The sequence below is a fragment of the Peromyscus maniculatus genome, chromosome 23 (assembly GCF_049852395.1).
Source record: "Peromyscus maniculatus bairdii isolate BWxNUB_F1_BW_parent chromosome 23, HU_Pman_BW_mat_3.1, whole genome shotgun sequence".
Lineage (NCBI taxonomy): Eukaryota > Metazoa > Chordata > Mammalia > Rodentia > Cricetidae > Peromyscus > Peromyscus maniculatus.
This window is the reverse complement of record NC_134874.1, coordinates 36,242,219-36,264,703: the sequence shown is the minus strand read 5'-3', so window position 1 is coordinate 36,264,703 and position 22,485 is coordinate 36,242,219. Positions and strand designations below refer to the sequence as shown.

The following is a 22,485-nucleotide window of genomic DNA, read 5'->3' as shown; positions in this document are numbered from 1 at the left end:
ATTTGTCTTCCTGGATCTGGGTTCTCTCACTCAATATCATCTTTTTCACATCCATCCATTTACACAGAAAGATGACTTAAAAACAAAGAGGATTATTGTGCTGAGTGTCTGAAACTAGGCCTGTGATTTTGCAATTGCATGCAGTTTACAGGACTCATTTCTTTATTAATGTGGGGCCTAATGTGGGAGCTACAGGCCCAATGTGGGTGCCTCCACCCCTGTGTGTTGGTCCCTAATTGTGTAAGAAAGTAAACTGAAGTAGCTGTGAAGAGCAAGCCAGTAAAGAGCTGTCCTCTGAATCTGCTAGAGATCCTAGAAAACTTCCCTAATGATGGACATTGAACAGGACATGGGGACCAAATAAACTCTTTCAATCACATTGAGTTATGTCAGGATGTGTCTATTAATAATACAATGTATACTAGAACAATATCGCAGGACTGGCCTTAATTTGTAATCCTCCAAACTTCACCTACTGAGTGCTGGCTTTAAGAATATAATATAAACCAGTATGAACAAATGGAAGTTTAAAGTTGACTAGATCTCAGGGAGAAAACAAGTCAAGGACCAGTACAATACAATTCCATGAGGTCAGATTATTTTAATGAAGTTAATCATCGAACACATCTCAAGCAGACAGATTCAATAAATACTGCTGAATGAGGGTGACAGAAGAAATAGTGCCTGATGATATATACAGAGACAGGGAAGGAATCTGAGTGTATTTTTAGTATAAGTACCAATCAGAGGGTATAAACAGAGAAGTGAAATCATATGACTTGAGATAGTTAATCATGGGACATATAAGCAGCAATAGTGGTTGCAGGAAGGTCAGTTTAGGAGGCTGGCAAAAGTGTGAAAACATCATGGCTTGTTCACTTTCTGGATCCAGTGTTGGTGAATATACCCACTGCACTCTGTGGAACATGGCTCATGAGGTCAGAATATATGTTAGCACATTGTGACCAGCATATACAACCATTGTAATACACATAACCTGGCTCATGAGATCAGAGCATGTAGGATATTCTGAATCCTGCCCCAGCAGACAACTCATCTCAATTCCTGTATTCTGGTTGGTGAGTTCAGAAGGGATACCATTTCTAGATCATCCAGCATCAGGAAGTTATCCCACCTACAAACCGGCACTGTGTGTCTCCACACTTGAGCTCAAGCAGAACACAGATGAGCCTAGCACAACCAAACTCTGAACACCAAGCATCAATCTAAACATTCCCCAACATAAAGGAAACAGAAGCACTCAAGTAACAAACTAAATCCAGATGAGCCCATGACAAATGCAGAAGTAACATGAAAAACCCAGGACAACATTGTTGTGGCTACATCTTGAGACCCCTGAGCAAGACCACCATAGAGCTGATATCCGATGCAAAACACACAGGGGTTTATTGATAGCAAGCAAGCCCGGGCTTGGTCCATGTCCAACACTCAACACAGTGGGTGGAGGAGGACAGCCCTGACCTCTCAGGGTGAGGGGTTTTTAATGGAAAAACCACAAGCAGGGTGGCACAAGCCTTGGCATCATATGATTGGGTGAGGGTGTGTAACCTTTGGATTTACTGGTTGGGTTACAGTTATCATCTTGGAGGCAGGCCTGGACAAGTCCCAGGCTTTGTCCTTGAGCTGCCATGGGGGTTGGCTGGCCTAGCATGTACTGACTGTGGGAACTGTCTCAGTAGGCCAGGCTCTGTCCTTGAGCTGCCATGGAGGGTGTCTGACCTCACATGTTCAGATAGACCCATGTACGTATCTCTTAGCTGGTGAGGAGTCCCAGACAGTAAACAACTGGCTGGACCTTGAGCAGTCAGAGTACTTACAGAAAGAGAGCTACTGCAAAAACTATGTCATAGCCCTCCCAGAAACTTCTTGCTCAAGTCTCAGGAAACTGAAATTGAGGCCTGATCTCTGGGAGAAGACTGACAGCCTGTTATGGCATCTGCTTGGTCCTTTCAATGTAACTCCTCCCAAAATGATCAATCCTAAAGTAGTGGCCAACAATAAGAGAGACTTCAACCAAATTCAAGGTTGGGTAACAAGGAAAGCCCAATGGAAGATGCATGGATCTCCCTGGGATTGGGAAAAAAAGAGATCTCCTGGGTGAACTGGGGTCAGGTGAGGATGGGAGCATGAGGGGTTGGGTTGGGAGGTGCATGAAGGGGCACTCTACTGAAATAGGTAACTGGAACAGGGGAGCAAAATGGGGTCAGGTAGAACATGATGCAAGGGGAACTCCCCGAAATCTATGAGGATGAACCCAACTAAGATGTCTAGTAATATCGGATACACAGCCTGAACTGGCCATCTCCTGTGATCAGACTGTTGACTACCTCAATTGTCATCAGAGAGTCTTCATCCAGTAACTGATGGAAATAGATGCAGAGACCCACAAAAAACATTAATCATCTTTGGGTTCAGGGAATTCTGCTGAAGAGAGGGAGGAAAGATTGTGGGTTCAGTGGGGTCAAGAACATCCCAAGATAACAGAAAACAACTAACGTGGATCATATGAACTCAGTCTGAACCAACAACCAGAGAGCCTACTTGAGACTGACTAGGCCCTCTACATATATCTGACAGCTGTGTAGCTTGGTCTACTTGTGAAACTCCTAACAATGGTAACAGGGGCTTTTCCTTGGGCTTTGGCTGGCTCTTGGGAACCTATTTGTGAGTCCCTGCTGTGCAGTGCTCTGTTTCCCAACATGTACTGCTCAATATAATCCCAATTGGACAAGTCCTGACTCACAGAAGGATAGAGTACACTGAGATGAGGTCCTTAGATGGACAAGAAAACATGGCTATTACTCTGGGAATATATTGGTGTCACTGGGCAGATACTGTTGTGGGCTGTGGGATGTGAGCACTTTTGAAGATCTGTCAGATCCAGTGCTGGGTGGTGATTAGGATAACCCACATGGCAGGGATCATGTCAAGGAAGGACTGATGCTCCATTAGTGGAAGCAAACTGCCCATGAGTAATGTCCCCAATGGGTAAGGCTTATTATTATGCATGTCTTTCCTGATCTCACCCAGCAGCTTACTCCCCAGCTTGTCCATTGCTGGGACCCCAGGAAAGTTAAAGCACTCTGAGAGCAGTGGGCTATGGAACCCACCTGGTGAGACTTAAGGAGGACAGATCCACAGTGATGCAAACCCGAGTAAAGCCATATGGAACGCCATGACCATTGACCTTCAGCTGTGTCTTGGCCACAGCATACCTCTCTTCCCACCTTGGGTTTGAATTATACTATGTAGCCATTCAGTGTTATACCTTAATGTCCAAGATCTCATATAGAAAACTACACCCAAATGATGTTGATCCTCCATGGATTATAAGAATGAAGTTAAAGATCAAGACCAAAGGGCAAGTGGCATGGCACTCATGACTATGGGATCTGTTCATTGCTGGTTCATTGCCCACCAGAAAGAAGCAGATGGAATCCATACCATGAGAACTCTTTGGGAATGAAAGCTCAGCAGAGTGGGGAGATTGATTGGAAGACAGTGTCTTCTGGAACATAGAAACTATAGGTATTTCATTCTGGAAGCAACTACATATTTTGAGATTGGAGTCAATTTTGGAATACGATCATTGAAGGAGGACATGACACTTTTAAACATGGTCAGTTCAAGGTCATGTATCCCATGCTTTTTAGTGTAAATGAGAGAGGGCTGGGGGAGAGAAAGAACCACAGATTGACTGTATCAGTCATGGCACCTAAAATGTCACTTGGCATTGCCTGACTAGAGACACATGATTAAGATCACACTAACTACTTGGAGAAGACAAGGATATGTCAGAAGAATATTGAGATGACAAATGCCATAACCAACTGGACAACTCTGCTGATGTCAATGCCATTATTTCCTTCCATTGGGTTGACTTGTGTTTCTATAAATCTGAAGTTAAATAAACCCTGCCTCCTGTAAGTAGATCTTTGCCAACTATTAGACCACACATGAGAAAAATTAGTAGTTGGGTGGCTGGAAACAAGAATGTGAGAGAAAATAAAATCACTATAGCTTTTTGCCAAGCCTTGATTGGACCATAGCATGTGACATCACATGGAGTCCAAGTGATGTAAGCTAGATATCAGCCAATAAAAGGGCGCCACCTAGGGCTGGGTTTTGTGTTTGTACTTCAAAGAAGCAGTTGGTTGATGGAAGAGCAGTTGGATTCAGTTGTTTCTCCTGAATTTGGACTTTTCAAATCCTGTTGGATCTCGACTTAGTGAGTATATTCCCCAGGTTTTCAGTTTAGGCTTTTGTCGTTTGTTATCTATTCATTGCTTTATTTACATCTTTGGTTTGGGTTTTGATTTTTGCCTGTAAATGCTTTTTCCTCATTTCACCTCATTTTCCTTTTATCAATTTCTTTCTTTGTCATTTTTGCCTTTGTTCTTGTGTAATTCACACATATGGTGATATATATTATCTCTATAGCATGAGGAATTTGATCATGACTTCCCATATCTATTTTGCATTTTGATCATATTTACATGGTCTATTTCTCTTACCCACTCATTGAATGTAACAAGTACTTTGAAATGATCTAAGGTTCTTTTCCTCTGCTTGTTCAGGATCCCTAGGAAACAAAATGTGACAGTTGTGTTGGTGGAACTGGAATGTTTGAAGTAACACTTTCTCTAGTTCCAAAAGTTTTCCTGAAAAAGGCATTTCATTCCTTTGATGTCCTATTATAGGACTTACCTCAATGTTGTGTGTACGTTCTGCTTTGTGTCAATTTGTATGTGTGGACGAATCCTAATGTTCCTAGGTTAAGGAATTCTGAAAATGAAGTATGGTCTCCTCCTCCTCCTCCTCCTCCTCCTCCTCCTCCTCTTCCTCCTCCTCCTCCTTCTTCTTCTTCTCCTTCTCCTTCTTCTTCTTTTCATTTTTTCAAGACTGGGTTTCTCTGTGTCATTTTGGTGCATGTCCTGATCTCGCTCTGTAGACCAGGCTGGCCTTGAACTTACGTAGATCCTCTTCCTCCTGAATGCTGGGATTAAAGGCATGTTACAACACCACCTGGCAAAGTACGGTCTTCTTAATGTGCTGTTGAATTTGGTGTGAATTATATCTCATTAAGGATACTCTAATTTATGTTACTCAAGGATATTGCCTGATATTGGCTTTTTTTTTTACCTTTTATTTACTTGGTTTGAGAATAAGGGTAATGCATCTTTTATGAGAAAAAGTTGAAAATGCTCTTTCCCTCAGACTTATAGGGTACTGAAATATCTGAGAACATTGCTGTTAGATGTTGAGATAATATAATTCATCAGTGAATTGTCCTGGTCACTGTATGAGTCTTTCTTGATACTCAATACTTTCAGAGTGTTTTATCAAGTTTTATTTCCTAGACTTTAATTTTCCCTTTGACTTATTATTTCCCTCCTTCTTGGATGTATTTTCTTTTTTTATCAGGGGAGGGAGGGAATGGCCAGAGCTTACAGAAGGACAGTGATGCATGGACAGATCTTCCTTTCAGACAAAAGGTCATTAGTAATGATGCACTGGACATTGAGGGAGTTTTATTCCCACCAGACAAAGTGTGTCTTCATGAACTTCATGGTATTTGTGGGAAAGGAGTTGCTTCAACACCAAGAAGCAGGCTTGGTTAATATGAGACCTATGCTACATGATAGAAAATGGGATCTGAAACTTAGGCTACTTGAAGGGCTCATTGATTATATTCACAGGATGGGTGGGAGGGTTATGATCAATGTGTGACTGTGTGACAGCAATGAATCTATTTTGGCTTCTTGGAAAGTAACAGGAGTGTGGTGGGGATACATTGCAGCCCTCTTTGCTAAGGGCATTAGTCCTTGGGGCAAGAACGTGGATGGAAAAAATAATTTAATAATTTAACTGAAAAATAATTTAAAAAATCACTTTGGTTTTTTGCCAAGCCATGATTGGTCCATTGCATGTGACATCACACAGAGTCCTTGTGAGGTAAGCTAGATACTAGCCAATCAAAGGGCACTGCCTGAGGCTGAGTTTTGTCTGTACTTTGGAGAATCGGTTGGTTGGTGGGAGAGCAGTTGGACTCAGTTATTTCCCCCATATACTTGACTTTTTCCCTGACCTGTTGGATCTGGACATAGTGAGTTTGATTCCCAAGTTCTCAGTTTGGCCTTTTGGCAATTGTCTATTCTTGCGGGCCGCAGAAATATATCATAAGAACTCAGCTGGTTATGGCAAAGTCACTACCTGGAGGGATCAGGGAATTCCTCCAGAGGAAGCCAAATCCCAAGGAGTTTTTGGTGTTACTTGGCTTGTTATATATCAGCTGTCTTCTGTTATGAAAATCATGTGTGCCTTCATAGTTTTCCCAATTGACTTTCCCCTAAGAAGGACTAACAGTGTAGACTGATCACTCTCTGGACATACACATTCCAGGTATTTGGAGAACAGCCTCAGGAAAGGCTTTCTCTGGAACCAGTTATCTCCCTTAACCACTTTCAGGGACTACAGGAAACACCACCCAGGTGGACGCCCAACTTCCAAGGACTAACAAGTGATAGCAGCCCACGTACAAGTCTCCTGACTTACAGTAAATTCACAAGAGGACGCCGACTAGGCCAGGTGGACACTAAGTAATAGTTTTACACAATTTAGCTTAGGCCCTCCTTTCTTACAGCCTTACTAACTTTATAGACCTCTAACTACTTACCTAACCACTTCTAGGAATATTTAGATAAACTTCTGTGCTAACAGCTATGCTCAGCCAGAACTCCCAGTTCAAACCTCCCTGTATCACCAGAGGCATCTAGCTGTACACAGGTTGCCTAGAGACTGAGCACACTTTCCCCCACCCTGCAGTAAACGGCAGACAGCTTGAACAGATAGGAGCCACAGGAAAAAAGAAGACAGTTTTATTTTCTCCCATTGACCTAGCAACTTATAGATTTTTAACATCCTTTACCAAACACATTTAAGGTTATAGTTGTGCACATAAGACCCCTCTTCTTAGATATTACCCATATTTAGCCTTTAGTTAATTCATTAGTCACTTCCCCTTTGGGTCACAAATGGTAATTAACAACTAGTGCCCCTCTTTGTAATTCTTATCAACCCTCCATTTGATCCTGATAGCGGACAATCACTGCCTGAGGAAGTTCAGGCTGAGTGTCCTGGGTGGAGGGGAGGATCGTGATTTTGGGGAGATATATAACTGCAAAGCAGAGGACATTAGAAGAGAAGAGAGAAGAGAATGGAAGAACGAGATGGGTAAGAACTTGAGATGAACAAGCTGAGATGGGGAAGAACTAGATTGAAGAGCTGAAAGAGAGGACTAGAGGAACGAGATGGAAGATGAGGAAGAGCCAGGTGGGGAAGAACAAGATGAGGAAGAGCCAGATGAGAGAGAAGGAGACAGGAGAGGAGCTGATAGGGGAAAGAACTAGATAGATGAGAACCTAGAAGGGACAGAACTAGATGAAGGAATTAAGATAGAACATAGAGGGGACAGTAGATAAATATAGAGAGAAATCAGGCAAGAAAGGAGCTAGACATGAGAACAGAACTGAAGCTGTGTATAAAGGATGTTATGCCAGAGGAAATAAAGCGAATGGATCAAAGAACTCTGAGTGCGTAGACTGATTTACCGACCCTAAAGATTCTCTGCTGGTTGATAGAGCCTTCTGCGGACCCTGGGAGGGGACTATCGAGGGGCTGGACCCCCATAGTCCTCGTTAGTCTATTACTTCTTTCTTTGGGTTTTTCAAGACAAAGGTGTAGCTTTGTGCCTCTCCTGCGTCTCGCTCTGTAGACCAGGCTGACCTCGAACTCACAAAGATCTGCCTGCTTCTGCCTCCTGAGTGCTGGGATTAAAGGCTTGAGCTACCACTGCCCGGCATTTCTTTATTTACATTATTGGTTTTGGTAGTAATTTTTCCCTGTAATTCCTTTTTATTCATTTTAAATGATTTTCCTTCTATTAACTTATTTTGGTCATTTTTGGCTGTGTTCTTGTGTTTTTTAAAAATTTAATGTTATGTAGTAAATGCATAGGTTGAGGAATTTGATCATGACTGATATCTGCCTGTACTCTACTTTGATCATATTTCTCTGTTATACTTCACTTCCTGGCCCATTACATTGGACAATTACTTCCTATTATACAAAGGCTATGCCTCTGCCTGCTCATGATCTGGAGTGAACAAAATGTGATACTTGTGTTTGTGGAACTGGCATATTTGTAGTAACACTTTTACTAATTCCAAGTTTTCGCCTGAATTAGGCATTCCATTCCACTGATGTCTGATTTAGGACTTACCTCAGTGTTGTGTGTATGCTGTGCTCTTTGGCTGTTGATGAATCTTGAGTGTTCCTGGTTAAAGACATCTTGAGCATAAAGTCTTATTAACGTGGTGTTGAATTTTATGTGACCTATCAATTACCCTCATTCAGGTTTTTCTAATCTGTCAGTCAAGGATATTGCCTGATACTACGATAATTTTGAAATATCTTATATAGTTTGGAAATTAGGGGAATAACTCTTTTATGAAATGTGCTTGAAACTGTGCCTTCCCTCAGTTTTATGAACTACTGAAATACTTGCCGGTCATTGTTGCTAGCTGTAGAGATTGGAAAGTTGATTTCCAGTGTGTTGGTTTTGGCTCCTGGGATTTAGATTTCCTGTGTCATATTTATATTTATATTTTTCAGTTTTTCTTTATATTTCATCTTTTTTCATACAGTACATCCTGATTGCATCATTCCCTCCTTCCGCTCCTCCCAGTTGCCCCTCAGCTCCTCTCTCCACCAGATCCACTGCTCCTCTGTTTCCCTTGAGAAAAGAGCAGGCTCCAAGGGATAGCAACTGAACATGGAATAACAAGATGCAATAAGATTATATTAAATTTTTTTGTTTTAGTGATAATTTGTACTTATTTTTATTAATTTCCTCAATAAATGTTACCCAATTTTCATTTTTGAAAATTCAGCCTTTTATTTCCCTTTGGTTTCTTTTCTCCTTTAAAGAAAACATTTTTAAAGTTACTGGACTAAATAAATATATAAAGCAATAAGGTGTATTATAGGTAACATATATGTATAATATAATATTTATAACTGTGTATATTATAATAGATGCTGAGTATATTATGTATAATTCTACTAGTTTAGAGTTTGAATTCATTGAACTATATTACATAATCTTGATCAGCTTTGTTAAGGGGTTTGCCTTGTGGCACATCCTTGTAAAGAAGCAGCTCATTCTTTCAGGGATCTCAGGATTTTCTTTTGCATGCCAACTTTACTTATACCAACACTGATCTTTCTTATGATTCCTCATCCACTGCCTTGGGTTTAGGTTCTTCTAGTATTTTTATATCCTTGAAGAGCATCATTAGATTGTTTGGGATATCTCAGATCTCATGACAGGGAATTCCAAGCTATAGCTTTCCCTCCTTAAACTACATTATTTTTCTTTTAGCATTGTGTGCGTCTGAAATTACCCACAAGATAAAGTGGTTGAAATTGAGCAGAACACCATGGGCAGCCACATGGAAGAGGACATTCTTGAAAAGGATTTCAGGATGTTAATATCTCTAGGGTGTGGTTCATTCGGGGAGGTGAAGCTGGCCTGCCACCTTCCCACACATACACGAGTGGCTGTCAAGGTCCTTGAGAAAAACACCAACAGTGTGGCTGACATCAGTACTGAAGTGAACATACTTCAGTCTTTAGGACACAGGAACATCGTTCGATGTTTTCACATGATCGACACATTGACAACCACTTATCTGATTATGGAGTATGTGGCAGGAGAAGATCTGGAGAGCTGCCTCGGGGCACTGGGCTGTTTTAAGGAGGAGGAGGCTAGAGTGATTTTCCGGCAGGTGGTGTCAGCAGTTCACTTCCTCCATCAGAGACACATCGCACACCGTGATATCAAATTGGAAAACATCCTAGTCGATGCAGCAGGAAATGCAAAGCTTTGTGACTTTGGTATGGCAATTGAAATCACAGAGGGGCAGATGTTGGAGGAGATCTGTGGCTCCTTGCTCTATTGGGCCCCAGAGATCTTGGCAAGAAAGCCCTATGATGGACTGGCAGGTGATATGTGGAGCTTGGGTATCGTCCTGTATGTCCTGGTCACAGGGCACTTTCCATACATGGAAGAAACCCTTGAAGGTATGCACAGGGTCATCACCACCACAATGTGTCCCATTCCTTACCATCTGTCAAAACCCTGTTATTTCATCATTGCCCGACTACTCATGGTCCCTATCTGGTACCGATTCACAATCTGTCAGCTTGTGGAACGACCATGGCTGGGCCCCATTCAAGAACATGTACTGCCTGCCACCAAAGAAATCCTGCCCAGGGTCGTGGAGACCATGTGCACCATCGGCTATACCTGTGAGGAGATTGTTTCATTCCTAACTCACAGGCAAGAAGATAATCATGTAACGGCTACATGCAACATTCTCAAACATCAGTTGAGTGGTGGGGACAGCCATCAGCAAGATCAGATGCCCTGGTTAACTAGCAGCCCTCCAGGTCCTGTTTGCCTCCCTCTCCCCTTGACAAGGAGAGCCAGTGAACCAGCATTTACAACCAGTACACAAGCTGGGAAGAGTCACGTTAAGGTGGAGGGTGTGGAAGAAAGAGGCAAAGGATGTAGAAGCTACAGCATGCCTCACAGACTCTCCTTCCTGGAGGCGATGCCCGTTTCAGACAACACAGTCCCAGAAATAGATGCTCTTGTGGCTGATGTCATCAACACTGCTACAGAGGACACTGAAGTCAAAAGGAATTCTGTTGACCCCCTGCCTGGCAATCTCTCTTCTCCCGAATCAGTCTTCGAGGCTACACCCATGGAATTTCTGAACCTGGGCTTCTGTGAAGAAGATTCATCCCAGGGGTCAGACACTCCCAGTGACCAGCCCCAGGTGGCACCCATGACATCTAGATCCAGGACACTCAGGATCTGGAAACTGGTGAGGAAGCAAATTTCCCATGCACTGAGAGCACTGTGCTGCTGCTGCTGCTGCTGCTGCTGCTGCTGCTGCCTGCCCACCCCAAGGTGAGCCCTGAACCCTTGCATCAGGGGTTCAAGGAAAAGAGGGGACAGTGGAGACCAGTTGGTTGGGCCACACAGATGAATTCCTACATTGTATTTTCAATATACTATTTCAATATCCTATTTAAATGAAACGTTGTACCCACTCAGAGGGCCCAGAATTTAGATATGTGGTACATTAGATGGCAAATTCACAGCTTCCTGTTCATGTAAAGTCCTAGAAGGCTGAGGCAAAAGCAGGTAGCATAGCATGGGAAACACAGCATGGGAAGGAAGGGAGGAGAGTTTGGCTAAATAGGGCAATGATTCAGAATGGAGAAATCAGGGGAGGAATATGGCACAGAACTTTGATCTGCCAAAGTCACTAATAGAGGTGCTTTCATGTTTCTTTCTGCTTTGAAGTGTGGAAACTGAAATGGCCCAATAGAATTCAGACCTCGTGAGGAGCCACGGAAGGGACCCAAGACAGATCGCCAGAGTGCCAGCTCCCTCCAACACAGAGCAACAGGCTCCTGCCTGCATTCATCCTCCAGCAACTGGGGCTGAGCTGCCAATCTGCATCTCTTTCAGCTCAATTCAGCTTCAGAACTGTTGTGGGACAATTGGGGGTCATAAGGCATATGGCTCCCATGACCCTCTACCTTCCTAGCTTTGGTTGTGCTTGTAGGACCACTCACACTTCATGGAAAACAGCAGCCTCTACAAACAGGAAGGACTTCATACCAATCACGGGTGCTCATCATCTTTAACCCTCCAACTTACTCTGTGACTGCCTTATGGACAAAACAGCAAGACCTGTGCAAATCCTCTGGAGAATGGAGGTGGGTGAAGGAGATAAAGGGGACTAATTGGGAAACAGTTTCGAGACAGGAAAAGGGGACATGAGAGTTGTTGTAGAATAAGGAGTAGAGTCTGTCCTGAGGAACTTCCTGTCAACAAAATGACATGAAGGAGATGTGTGTGTGCTGACCTGTGACAGGGGCCATGCACAGTCTAGAGCAGAACAAACCTCCCCTAAAGTGCAGAGTGGGAGGGAGCTAGGAAGAGCCAGCAATGTGGAGGAGAGGGCCTGCTCTGATGGTTCCTACCATGTGTCAAGGCACACAAGTAGGATGTTGACTTGGAAATAACATCCTGTTCTTTCCTACAGATCTGGGGTGAAGCAGGAGAAAGATGCCGCACTATTGCTCAGTGGAGTCCTGTCCTCTTATTGCTGAGTAAGTCCTGTCTGTTAAAGTCACTAAGAGAGGCACTTTCCTTTTTCTTTCAGGTTTTTTTTTTTTTTTTTTTTTGGTTTTTCGAGGCAGGGTTTCTCTGTGTAGCTTTGCGCCTTTCCTGGAGCTCACTTGGTAGCCCAGGCTGGCCTCGAACTCACAGAGATCCGCCTGGCTCTGCCTCCCGAGTGCTGGGATTAAAGGCGTGCGCCACCAACGCCCGGCTTTCTTTCAGGTTTTATTTGGTAAAAGTGAACTGGTGTATTTGAACTACAGTCTTGGTGTGATGTAGTGCAACAGGAAGGATCCAGGCTGGAAATCTGTGTCCTGTGTGATGATACGTTAGGACCACAGTTTCCAGTATCCATCATCCAGGTTAGGGTATCAGCTGCCATCTTCCCCATCCTTCACCTCATTGCTGCCCCTGCACTGTTGCTGAACATCCCTGAGAGTCACGTGTAGCATCAACCCAATGAATGTCTACATCCCTCATGGTTCCTGTAGGACCAGGGTTCCACGACATCTAAAAGGGCTGCCTCTGTCAACAGGACAGACTTGCACATAGATCTCAGGCTTCCCTCTTCTTTGATTCATTCATCACCTCCAAACTGCTTTCTGACTGTCTTTCAGAAGAACTACAGCAACTGTAAATCCACTGGGAGATGGGAGAATGGAGATAAGGGGGAGGAACAGGGGAAAGGAGGTGGAAAGGATAAAGAGAGGACCTGTAGAGAGGGGTAGAGTGTGTCCAGAGGAGCTTACCTGAAATGAGTGGAGAAAAGGAGGCTTTGCTGGGGTAGGTTTTGAAGAAGTGAGACCAGGAACGAATGTCTCAAACAGAGCAAAATGTGACCTCAGCTTTAGAGCCAGCAATGAGGTGGAAGGCCTTGCTTGTGCTTGGCATATGTCAAGGTAGAGAACTATGAGGATGCTTTGGAAGGGATTCTGATTCTGGACTATTGAAGAAGGGTGTTGCAAGAGAAGGGTGGCTGCATCATGCAGTGGGGTCCTCTGCTGGTCTTGTCTGTCATGGCCTTTGGCAGATCTGATGACATCTATGTCTTTTTCTCCATAGCCTCCTCCATGGTGCCTCCAACCTCCTGATCCAAAAATTCTGCATCATTTTTCCATCTCATAGAGGCATTTATAACTGATATTTGACCTTACATTAACATTGTTCTACTCCAATGTGGGAAGGTAAGTAGGCATTGCCAGGCCTGATGCTGAGTATTGCCTTTACAAAAACAGCAGCGATGGGAATTCTTTATGACCAATGACCACCATTGGGGTCAGACTCAGAAGGAAACCTTGATCACCATGGATCTCTTAATGACAGCCCCTGGTGCAGTGTGAAGCACTGGTTGAGTTGTAGTGTCTCAACTGTTTTCCAGGACACCTTCCAGTTAGGGAGCAGCTCACTGATTTGGCAAGGGGAAATGAACTTGACAGGGAATCCAGGGTCCTAATCTGTATGAATCATGCACCTGAAGGTAAGATTGAGTACAGTAAGTATCTGTGTGTGGCAGAAGATAAGTCTCTAAAGTCTGGTCTTGATGTGCTGAAAAGGATCCCTTCAAGTAGCATGTGCCAGCATCCCTGACACAGAGGGAAAGTTATCATTGACTTGCTCAACTGAAGAGCAATGGGAGACTGAGAGACTGCAGAGGTGTGACAAGGGAGGAACCAGCTTCTCTGCTGCAGTTGACCTCAAGCTCCACTCTGACCATCTGATCCTGGGCTGTTAGCAAACACTGATGCATGTTAAAGTCTTTGGCCAGATCTTCCCAGTGGATGATAGCCAGCTTGTGTTGTCACTGACTTCTAGAACCCTGACCATCTGGAGAGTCCCAAGTGCACAATACAAGATCAGTCAGTTTGTTCAGGAAGAGAGAGAGAGAGAAATTTTCAGTTTGTGGGTATCACCTGGTGTCAGACTGTGTTTCTGCTGCATATCAGTGAAGGCAGGGCTGAGAAACGGTTGAGGAGTCTGTTGAAATCTGTTAATGAATAGGGAAATTTCCTGAATCCTCATTTTATATATTTTACTCTTTTTGAGACTGGATCTCACCTTATGGCCCTGGCTATCCTGATACTCTCTGTGTAGAACATACAGCTCTGAAACTCATAGAGATTGACCCCCTTTCTCTGCTTCCTGAGTGCTGTGATTACACATGTGGACTCCCATGCCTGGCTTCACATACTGTTTGTATAGCATCAATGGTAAATTTCTCCAAACATTTGAAGGAAAGGAGACAAGTCCTATCCTTCTTTCATCTCAACAGTGTCAGGGATTGAACTGAAGTTTCTTTCATCCAGGATGGACTACAAACAGCAGCAAAGTCCAAATCTAACTTTCAGAATAGAAGTCTATGTCCACCAGTGAACAGATACCTGGAGGTGAGAACTGCTGTCATGAATTCTTCTGGGGACACCAGTCAGTGGGCTGGAGGCGGTATGTCCTAGCTGATACATTCTTGGAAACAAGGCACAGAGCATGCAAAGGCTACTCTCTAATCCTCTTTTCACAGGATCCTCACCTGCAGTCCAGGCACAAATCACATGACTTCAACCTGACCAATCAGGAGAGTCCAGATTGGCTACCTGGTCTGATTAATTGAGTTCTTTCCATTTGAGCCTTGAGATCACAGCTGAGGACTCAAGGTGGGTCACTGGGACAGCTGGTGCCTGTCTTGGGATGTTGAAAGCAGGGCTCTCACTTTAAGGACACCAGTGGCAGAGGCAGTGCATGAAGCCAAAGATTCTAGATAGCAGCTTCCAGTTCTATTTATCTGACACACAGATTCTGTCTGCTTGTCTGCTGACTTCAACGACTCCTCTTGATCATGGGTCCCACAATGCTTTTGCTATTTGTCAAAACCACTTTGGGTTGCTTTTAGGCCACTGAATCTTGTTCATACTCCCTAGCTAATGGAGAGCCAGGGCTGCAGGTTTCTGGATTCTGAACCAACTAGGACCTGTACACCCCACTCTAGACAGTGCATGATGGTAGAGGTGATCAGCCTCCCAAGAATATTGTGGACAGTTTCAGGAAGACCACTGTCCTATTCCATGTCCTGAGTGTTCTGTTGTTCATGTTCTGATGCCTATAACCTGCAGATTTTGCATATGAAAAAGAAAGTGACCTTTGTCTTTGGGACAAGCTTGTTACACGTAATACAGTCATCCTCAGTTGTATCTGTTTTCTGAAAAATGTGTAAATTTCACTCTTTGGGGGTGAGTATGTGCTCTTTCCCCTGTATGCTCTTCATTTATTTATTCCATTTACTTATTTATTTATCCATTTGTTTATTTATTTATCTATTTATTTATTTCTCTCTATATACATATATATATTCATTCTCTGTGTCTTTTACATCAGGTATTTTGATTACATTCATGTCCCCATCATTTCACATCTGCCCTCCACCCCTACAACTGCCCCAATACAACAAAATTTAACAAAAAAAGGAAACATAAGGTAAAATTAAAAAGGGGGAAAAGGGGGAAACTTAAAGGTTTCCTCATGGAAGCTGCAGTGACCGAGTGTGACAGAGTGAGTCACACTGTGAACCCCTCTGTCCACATATCTTCACTTGTTAGTGCTCATTGCAGAGTCACTGGTCTGGTTCCAGGCCTTCAGTGTCTATGACACTAATTTTATGTTTGATACTGTCATCTGTCCTTTGCATTTGGCACATTAACTTTTTTCACTGACTTCAATATCACAAGTGCCACAGTACAAACCCACTTCTAAATAAAGTGTCATGATTGAGCTGGAGATGGAGAGCAGAGGAAGATAACCAGGGATTGCAGAGGCAGCAGGAAAGAATTGACTAAGGGAGGAATTTAGAGAGAATGGGAGAGACAGATAGGAGGAGCCATGGGGAGAGGGATGCACAGTAGGTCTAGCTTAAGTGCTGCATATTTCAAATTCCCCAAGAGTCTCTTCCCCATGTTTGTCCTCTTTAAAGTGATGAGCTCTCTACATCAGGAGACACAGGGTGACGATTTGCAGGTGTGGCCTGAGACAGCAGAAGCAGGAGCTCTGCAGGAATTCCAGATGGCAGTGTGCCCACTTCCCCAGCATGAAGGGTCTGTGTCCAGCACAGGAGGAGGTGAGCCAATTACCATAGATTTCCCTCCAGAAAATCCTCATTATCAAGGTAATATGATCAAGGGCTGGTGTTTCACAGCATCCTCCTCAATGGGGGCCATGAGCCATTATCACGTGCAAGCTGCCCTTGAACATGCAGACCCTGTGGACCAGACTGCAGGGGAATAACTAGCAGTACTCATTAACCTGTCCACCCTTTAGGTTTCTGATCCTAGTGAAATGTTTCCCCACATGAGGGGAAGGAAGCTCCTTCCTCTCCTTCCTCTCCCTCCTTCCCTGCTGTTGAATTTGAAGCCTTCATTTATCTCTGTGTCCTGACTATCAGAAAAGACATAGCCCCACTGAATGCTGGTCTAGTTTATATGATTTTGAAGGGGCCTCACTGTACGGAGTTCCATCAAAACCATATTTGTCTCCTAACAGGAAAGTGACAGCAAGCTGGAGGAAAATGGGTACCACTTTGGATGGAATGCTGGGACATTGCTCCACTTTGGAAGTGAGTAGGCCTTAGCTAGCCTAGGTCACAGTGGTCAGAGGTGGGGTCAGCACTCCTAAAACTACTTTGTATCCAGTTCCACTGGGTACAGCGGTCAGGCCTAGACATCCTTGTTGACCATAGAGCTATAGCTTTCTGCTAGGCTGTCTGCTTGCTTGTCCTGCTGGGATAATTGTTTAAACTGTTTTCCCGTGCACCTGACAGGCAGATGGCCTCTCCATTCAGTGAAGGATGGCCACTCTGAATGGAATGATTGTCAAGGCTCATTTCTGGGCAGCACATGGCTGAAAGCATCACTGAGACCACTATCTAACAGCCTGTAGTAGATGATTAGTTTTTGGTTTCTGGTCTAAACTTGACTCTGCCTTAGAGGTTAGGAAGAATGAGGCTTCTCAGGCAGGTCTGCCTCAATCCCAAGGGTAGGTGATCATTTAGCTTGTGTTACAGAAGAAGAGAAAAAGAGGGAGAGGAAGGAGAGGAAGGGAGGGAGGGAGGGAGGGAGGGGGAGAGAGAGAAAGAGAGAGAGAGAGAGAGAGAGAGAGAGAGAGAGAGAGAGAGAGAGAGAGAAACAGCTGAGGCATGGCTACAGAGGATATTGAGATAACTTGGTGTAGGTGGCACATCTCTCCCCTCTGATCTTAATACCATTGAGAAGGAACACTTTGAATCAAAGATGGTGAACATCTTCTCAACACCTGTATGTTGTGACATCCATTCTGTCCCTGGACAGTGACTTAGTCTGTGTTGTTTCCAGAGACTGGGGCATGGGGATTCACACAACCTAGCAAGGGAAACCAGCCAAGAGACAATGACCTGCTTGCTCCTCAGCCAATGCCTGGTCTGTTGGTCAATGAGTAACCACTCCGGCAGGCTTCACCCTGATGCACTTAATCGAAACCAGGGCTTGTAGAAGGGAGTCTTGGGTACTATGGCCAGGCATGCAAACTCTCAGGAGACAGCACATGTACACCAGGGCCCTAAACCCTGGTAATAGTCTTTGAGAATGTGGATGTCAGGAAACAGAGTTGATGCATAAGAGGCCAGGTGAGTATAATGTGAACTTTTTATATCCCTGGCCACTGCAAGGAGCATGTGGTCGCCTTTAGATAGTTACATGAGAGAAGTCAGCTTATGATCAGACTCACACACTCAACACCCTCCTTCCCCCACTGCCTGCCTCCTGGAAGCAGTAGGAACAGGTGCAGACAATACATGCTCTTGGTACCAAGAACTTTCCACACACTACCCCAAAGTCGCTCAGTAGTGTTCACTTCCTTGTGGAGAAAAGAGAGTCCGCTTGATCCCGGGTAGCTTGCTCTTTTGCACAGTCTGACTGGTTGGGAATGTTTAAATCACTCTTAGTTCATTGACACAGATTGGATGACTGTTGTGGTAACAGCCTGAGTCTCTTGTATCTGAGAGGTCAACCCCACACCTCTCATTGACATCCTTTCTTTCCTCAGATCTGCAGGTTCTGCTGGATATGTTCTGAGACAAAGCTCATCTTCTCCGTATGTGCATCCTGTCTCATCTAGGCAAGTGTTCAGTGAGCTGGGTGCAGGAAGCACAGCGTCTAGAAACAGACATGTTGGTGAAACTGCATTTCCTTCTTGATCCTAGAGCCCGTTTATGGGACAGTAGCAGAGCAGCTAGGACAAACCAATCCCTGCAATCAGGGCTTCTCAAGGAGACCCCACTGAGTTCTCCCACAGGAAGTCACATGGGAAGAAAAAAGTCATTATCCCTGCCTCATTAGGTCCTGAACTCCACCAGAAATAAACCAGCTGTTATCTGAAAGGCCACAGGTCTATGGTGGTGAATGAATCTTTCTGCCAGCCTCATCTATGGTCTAACATAAGCTTTTTCTTCTAGGTGCCTGGCCATATCCTGAATCGTGGACCCGGAGAATTCCTGACTTGCATGTGTGCACACTGAGCATTGGTGACATGGAGGGAAAAGAGCACCTCTCCCCTCCCCTTCCTGGCAGACTAGCATGCCATTGTCTGAGCTCCAGAAGAACTCAGAGGCTCCACACAGCAACAGGAGGACATGCTGTGGAGGACGATGACATGGTTTCTCTTCCATCATCCAGCTACAGACAACCACCCCAAATAACCAACAAGACCTGGGGAATCTACAGGAGCATCCTTTTGTGGAAGCCTCCCAGTGTTGAATCCTGCCCAACTTAGACCCATCTACATTTTGACAGTTCAGAAAGTCACCTATGCCTCTCTGTCTTCACAGATAACAAAGAAAACCTGCCCAAGCAGTTAAAGAAATATCTCAGAAGAGCCTTGGGAATTAAATGTGCTTCTCTTTCTGAACTCTAGAGTGGATCTCCTGAGAAGGGCAGTACCCATGGACCACCTGTCCCAGGCCTCCAATAACATGAAGAGGCAGAACTTGAGGTCATACATTTGGCCCATCTCTCCCTGGTATAATCCAGAGACAATTTACAAAGCAATACTAAAGTATTTAATTAGAATTCCAACATAATTTCTATAAATTGGCATTCAGAATGCTTTTACCCCTGAAAGAGAGAAATCCAAAGCTATATGAGCTCCCCGCTTCTACCAGTTGTTATTCTAAAGGTGACAGATGTTTGCACTTCATCTATAGACTCAGCAAAACCCAGTCTGATGCTCAAACACAAGATGCATCAACCAATGGGACCTAGACCTGGAAGACATGGCCAAGGACAGGAGAGATCCCTCCACACCCAGATCTTCTTCTTCTAGGACTTCCCACCAAGCCTCAGAGATCCATAAAGGGCTACATGGAAGTAATGGAGACTGGATATGTGGAACAGAACAGAAAGCTCAGAAACAGACCCAGTGAAATCCTGCCAGCTGATTTTCTCATGGTCACCCATGGAAATCCAGGCAGAGAGAATGCCTTGTCCACAAATGATTGTAGAAGAAGATTTAAAATCCAATAAGAAACCCATTGAAAAACTGAACACAGTCAGCATTTCTATTGACCTCAAATACAAACATTATAATGCTCACATAAAGTTATAGAAGAGGACTACATGATTTCCTGCCTTATAGAAAGGAAGATCAAAAATAACACAGAATAGATGAACTGTGGACTCGGGAGCCCTGCTGCCACCAGCCATGAAAATACAGAAGCTGGAGCATGGCTGGAGCAGACACTCCCCCAGGACATCTAAAGAGAGAACCTGGCCCCTGACACACCCCAGCAGACAACAAATCCCTGACAGTGAACGTTGTGTGGCTATGAAGAGGTGGAGGTGTAGTATGTGCTGTGTGGTGTGAGGATGGCTGAAACCTATCACATTGTGTGGGATGGAGATGAGCTGTCCAGCTGATCTGATAACAGCACTGTATTGATGATCCAGTCAGCTGGGGAAAGCAGCAGGTCTGACACCTAGATAATCACATGTGCTACGCATGCCTCTGCCACTATTAACAACTTACATACAGTGCCATGACTGTATATGTATGAAGGACTCCCCTCACCCACATTCTCCACAGAGTTCTCTAGGTATTAGGCCTAGGTATTCAACTCCCTTCTGATGTCCCACATACAATGCTAGATTCTAGACCATGCTAGACAAGCCTCCAACCACAATGTCCTAAGACATGGGGAAATGTACCAGGCCCTGTTGCACACTTTATCTTCTGACAAGGACACACAGTTACTGCTTGGTTCAAACACTCCTGGAATCTTCCTGCACTGACATACAACACTAGGTATAATGCAACGTGGGACACTACAGCCATGCCACCTCACTTGTACTACCAGCTGTCAGACCATGATAAACAACCTCTACAACACACACACACACACACACACACACACACACACACACACAGCCTCTAATACACTTCTAAGTCTTGGGCCATGAATGACTTCTCACCCAACCACACATTGACTGCTAGGTATCCGGCATTGCTAAACCCTCAGACATACCTTACATGTATTCCTAGGTCTGGATCTGGTATGTCACCCACATAATCCTTTATTAACAGCTACTTATCTGGCCATATAGGACACTCTCTTGGTACTGTACCCAAATACTCTGCTAGTATTGGACCCCACTTGACATCTCATCGTCCACTGCCAACCAACTTCAAAATGTGATCAGACCTTGACAGACACCAGCTCAGCCATGAGCTGACACACACTCAGTAGGGATTGTGCAGAGCTCGACACCCCATTCTCCCACTGCTCCCCTCTGACATAGTTATCATCAAACACAATGGACACACCTCCACCCCTGTGACCACACATCCACTCTAGGTACCAGGTCCAGTTTGACCTCACACCCCACATTAATCGACAGCCATCAGACCATGCTGGGAACATTCCCCCTGTCAGGTCTTGCACAATACCTAGCACTTAGCATTGACGGACCCCCTCCTTCTGCTGAAGATACATCCACGCTGCTAGGCATCAGCTTCTACTGGACTCCTTCCTATGCTATACCATGTGCTGGGTCTCAGGCTCTACTGCTAGTTACTGGGCCATGCTGGACATTAACCCCTGTCCAAACCACAGTGCATATAAAGTGATGTGTGTCAGGTTCACTTGAGCACCAGGCTCCATCACATGGGACATGCTAGGTATCCGACAATGTTGACACACACCCTTACCCCCAATATACACTACTGGCCCAGTGAACACTGCAATTTTAAGGCTCTTCTAGACACCTCCATCACTGACATATCAAGTTTCTTGCTATCAGACACTACCACTCTGTGCAGATTTCAGTCATGTATATTGAAGTATATTGTATGCATATACAATAATTGGCTTCAAGTCTTACCCAAAATAGCACCATTCTGTTGACAACATACACTACCAGACAGGGGTATGGGTCTAAGCACAGCTGAGAATTAGCAGGGCTATTGTGGCAGCAGGATGGGTGAGGAAAGAGAAACTTATTAGATGAGGCCTGTTATCCTGCACAACATCCGGGTTAGGACTGGGGAGTCCTGAGGATGTGATACACAGTAGGGCATCCAGGCCTCAGGCAGGTGTGCAGCAAAGCCTGAAACCAAGCAGTGTGTTTCAGGCTATAGTGGCAGGGGTAGGAGTGTCCAGCAGGGCAGTGGTACATGGGTGGGTTTGGCAGCAGGACTAGGGGGCAGTAGCCAACAATGTGCTTCTGCTGCTAGGTGTCCATTACCTACAGCCCATCTCTCTCTCTCTCTCCTCTCTCTCTCCCTCCTCTCCCCTCTCTCCTCTCTTGCTCCTCTCTCTCTCTCCCTTCCTCCCCCTGATTGTCCCCCCCCCACATGTATATATGTACATCTAAGCCACTATACTTATAGGTATATACTTGCCTAGAGACAAAGACTTCCAATACATACGATTTGACTGGTTCTTCAGGGTATTGCCTGCATTATAGGCAAAGCCACCCCCCATCAATACATAAAATATACATACACACACACACACACACACACACACACACACACACACACTAGTGCAGTTATGTGGCAGGTTCTGTTAGATATACACCTGCCTTAGAGTCAAAGCCTTCCAAACAGGGCTAGGTGTCAGCTTCTGTTAGGTCCACCCTTTCCTACAGCCAATATTCCTCTTACGCAGCTAGGTATCCTGACCTCCTAGAGAT

The 22,485-nt window shown here is 44.6% G+C and overlaps 1 protein-coding gene across 1 annotated transcript; it reads left to right on the top strand.

The window, feature by feature from the left end:
- The first annotated feature begins 6,036 nt into the window (after positions 1-6,036).
- On the top strand, positions 6,037-20,718 carry LOC107400223 (putative sperm motility kinase W). The gene is made up of 13 exons (XM_076560156.1): positions 6,037-6,127; positions 9,464-11,059; positions 11,459-11,877; positions 12,207-12,273; positions 13,346-13,467; positions 13,662-13,760; positions 14,553-14,667; positions 14,799-14,931; positions 16,286-16,385; positions 16,808-16,880; positions 18,344-18,415; positions 18,753-19,046; positions 19,125-20,718. Exons 2-3 carry the CDS (start codon positions 9,522-9,524, stop codon positions 11,481-11,483), a joined length of 1,563 nt encoding a protein of 520 aa, XP_076416271.1. The 5' UTR covers positions 6,037-6,127; positions 9,464-9,521; the 3' UTR covers positions 11,484-11,877; positions 12,207-12,273; positions 13,346-13,467; positions 13,662-13,760; positions 14,553-14,667; positions 14,799-14,931; positions 16,286-16,385; positions 16,808-16,880; positions 18,344-18,415; positions 18,753-19,046; positions 19,125-20,718.
- Positions 20,719-22,485: the final 1,767 nt, after the last annotated feature.

Excerpts from the sequence above, each read along its gene's own strand:
- LOC107400223 (XM_076560156.1), top strand. The coding sequence starts at position 9,522 with ATGGGCAGCCACATGGAAGAGGACATTCTTGAAAAGGATTTCAGGATG. Across the intron at positions 11,060-11,458 it reads TGCTGCCTGCCCACCCCAAG|TGTGGAAACTGAAATGGCCC; the intron begins GTGAGCCCTGAA and ends TCTGCTTTGAAG.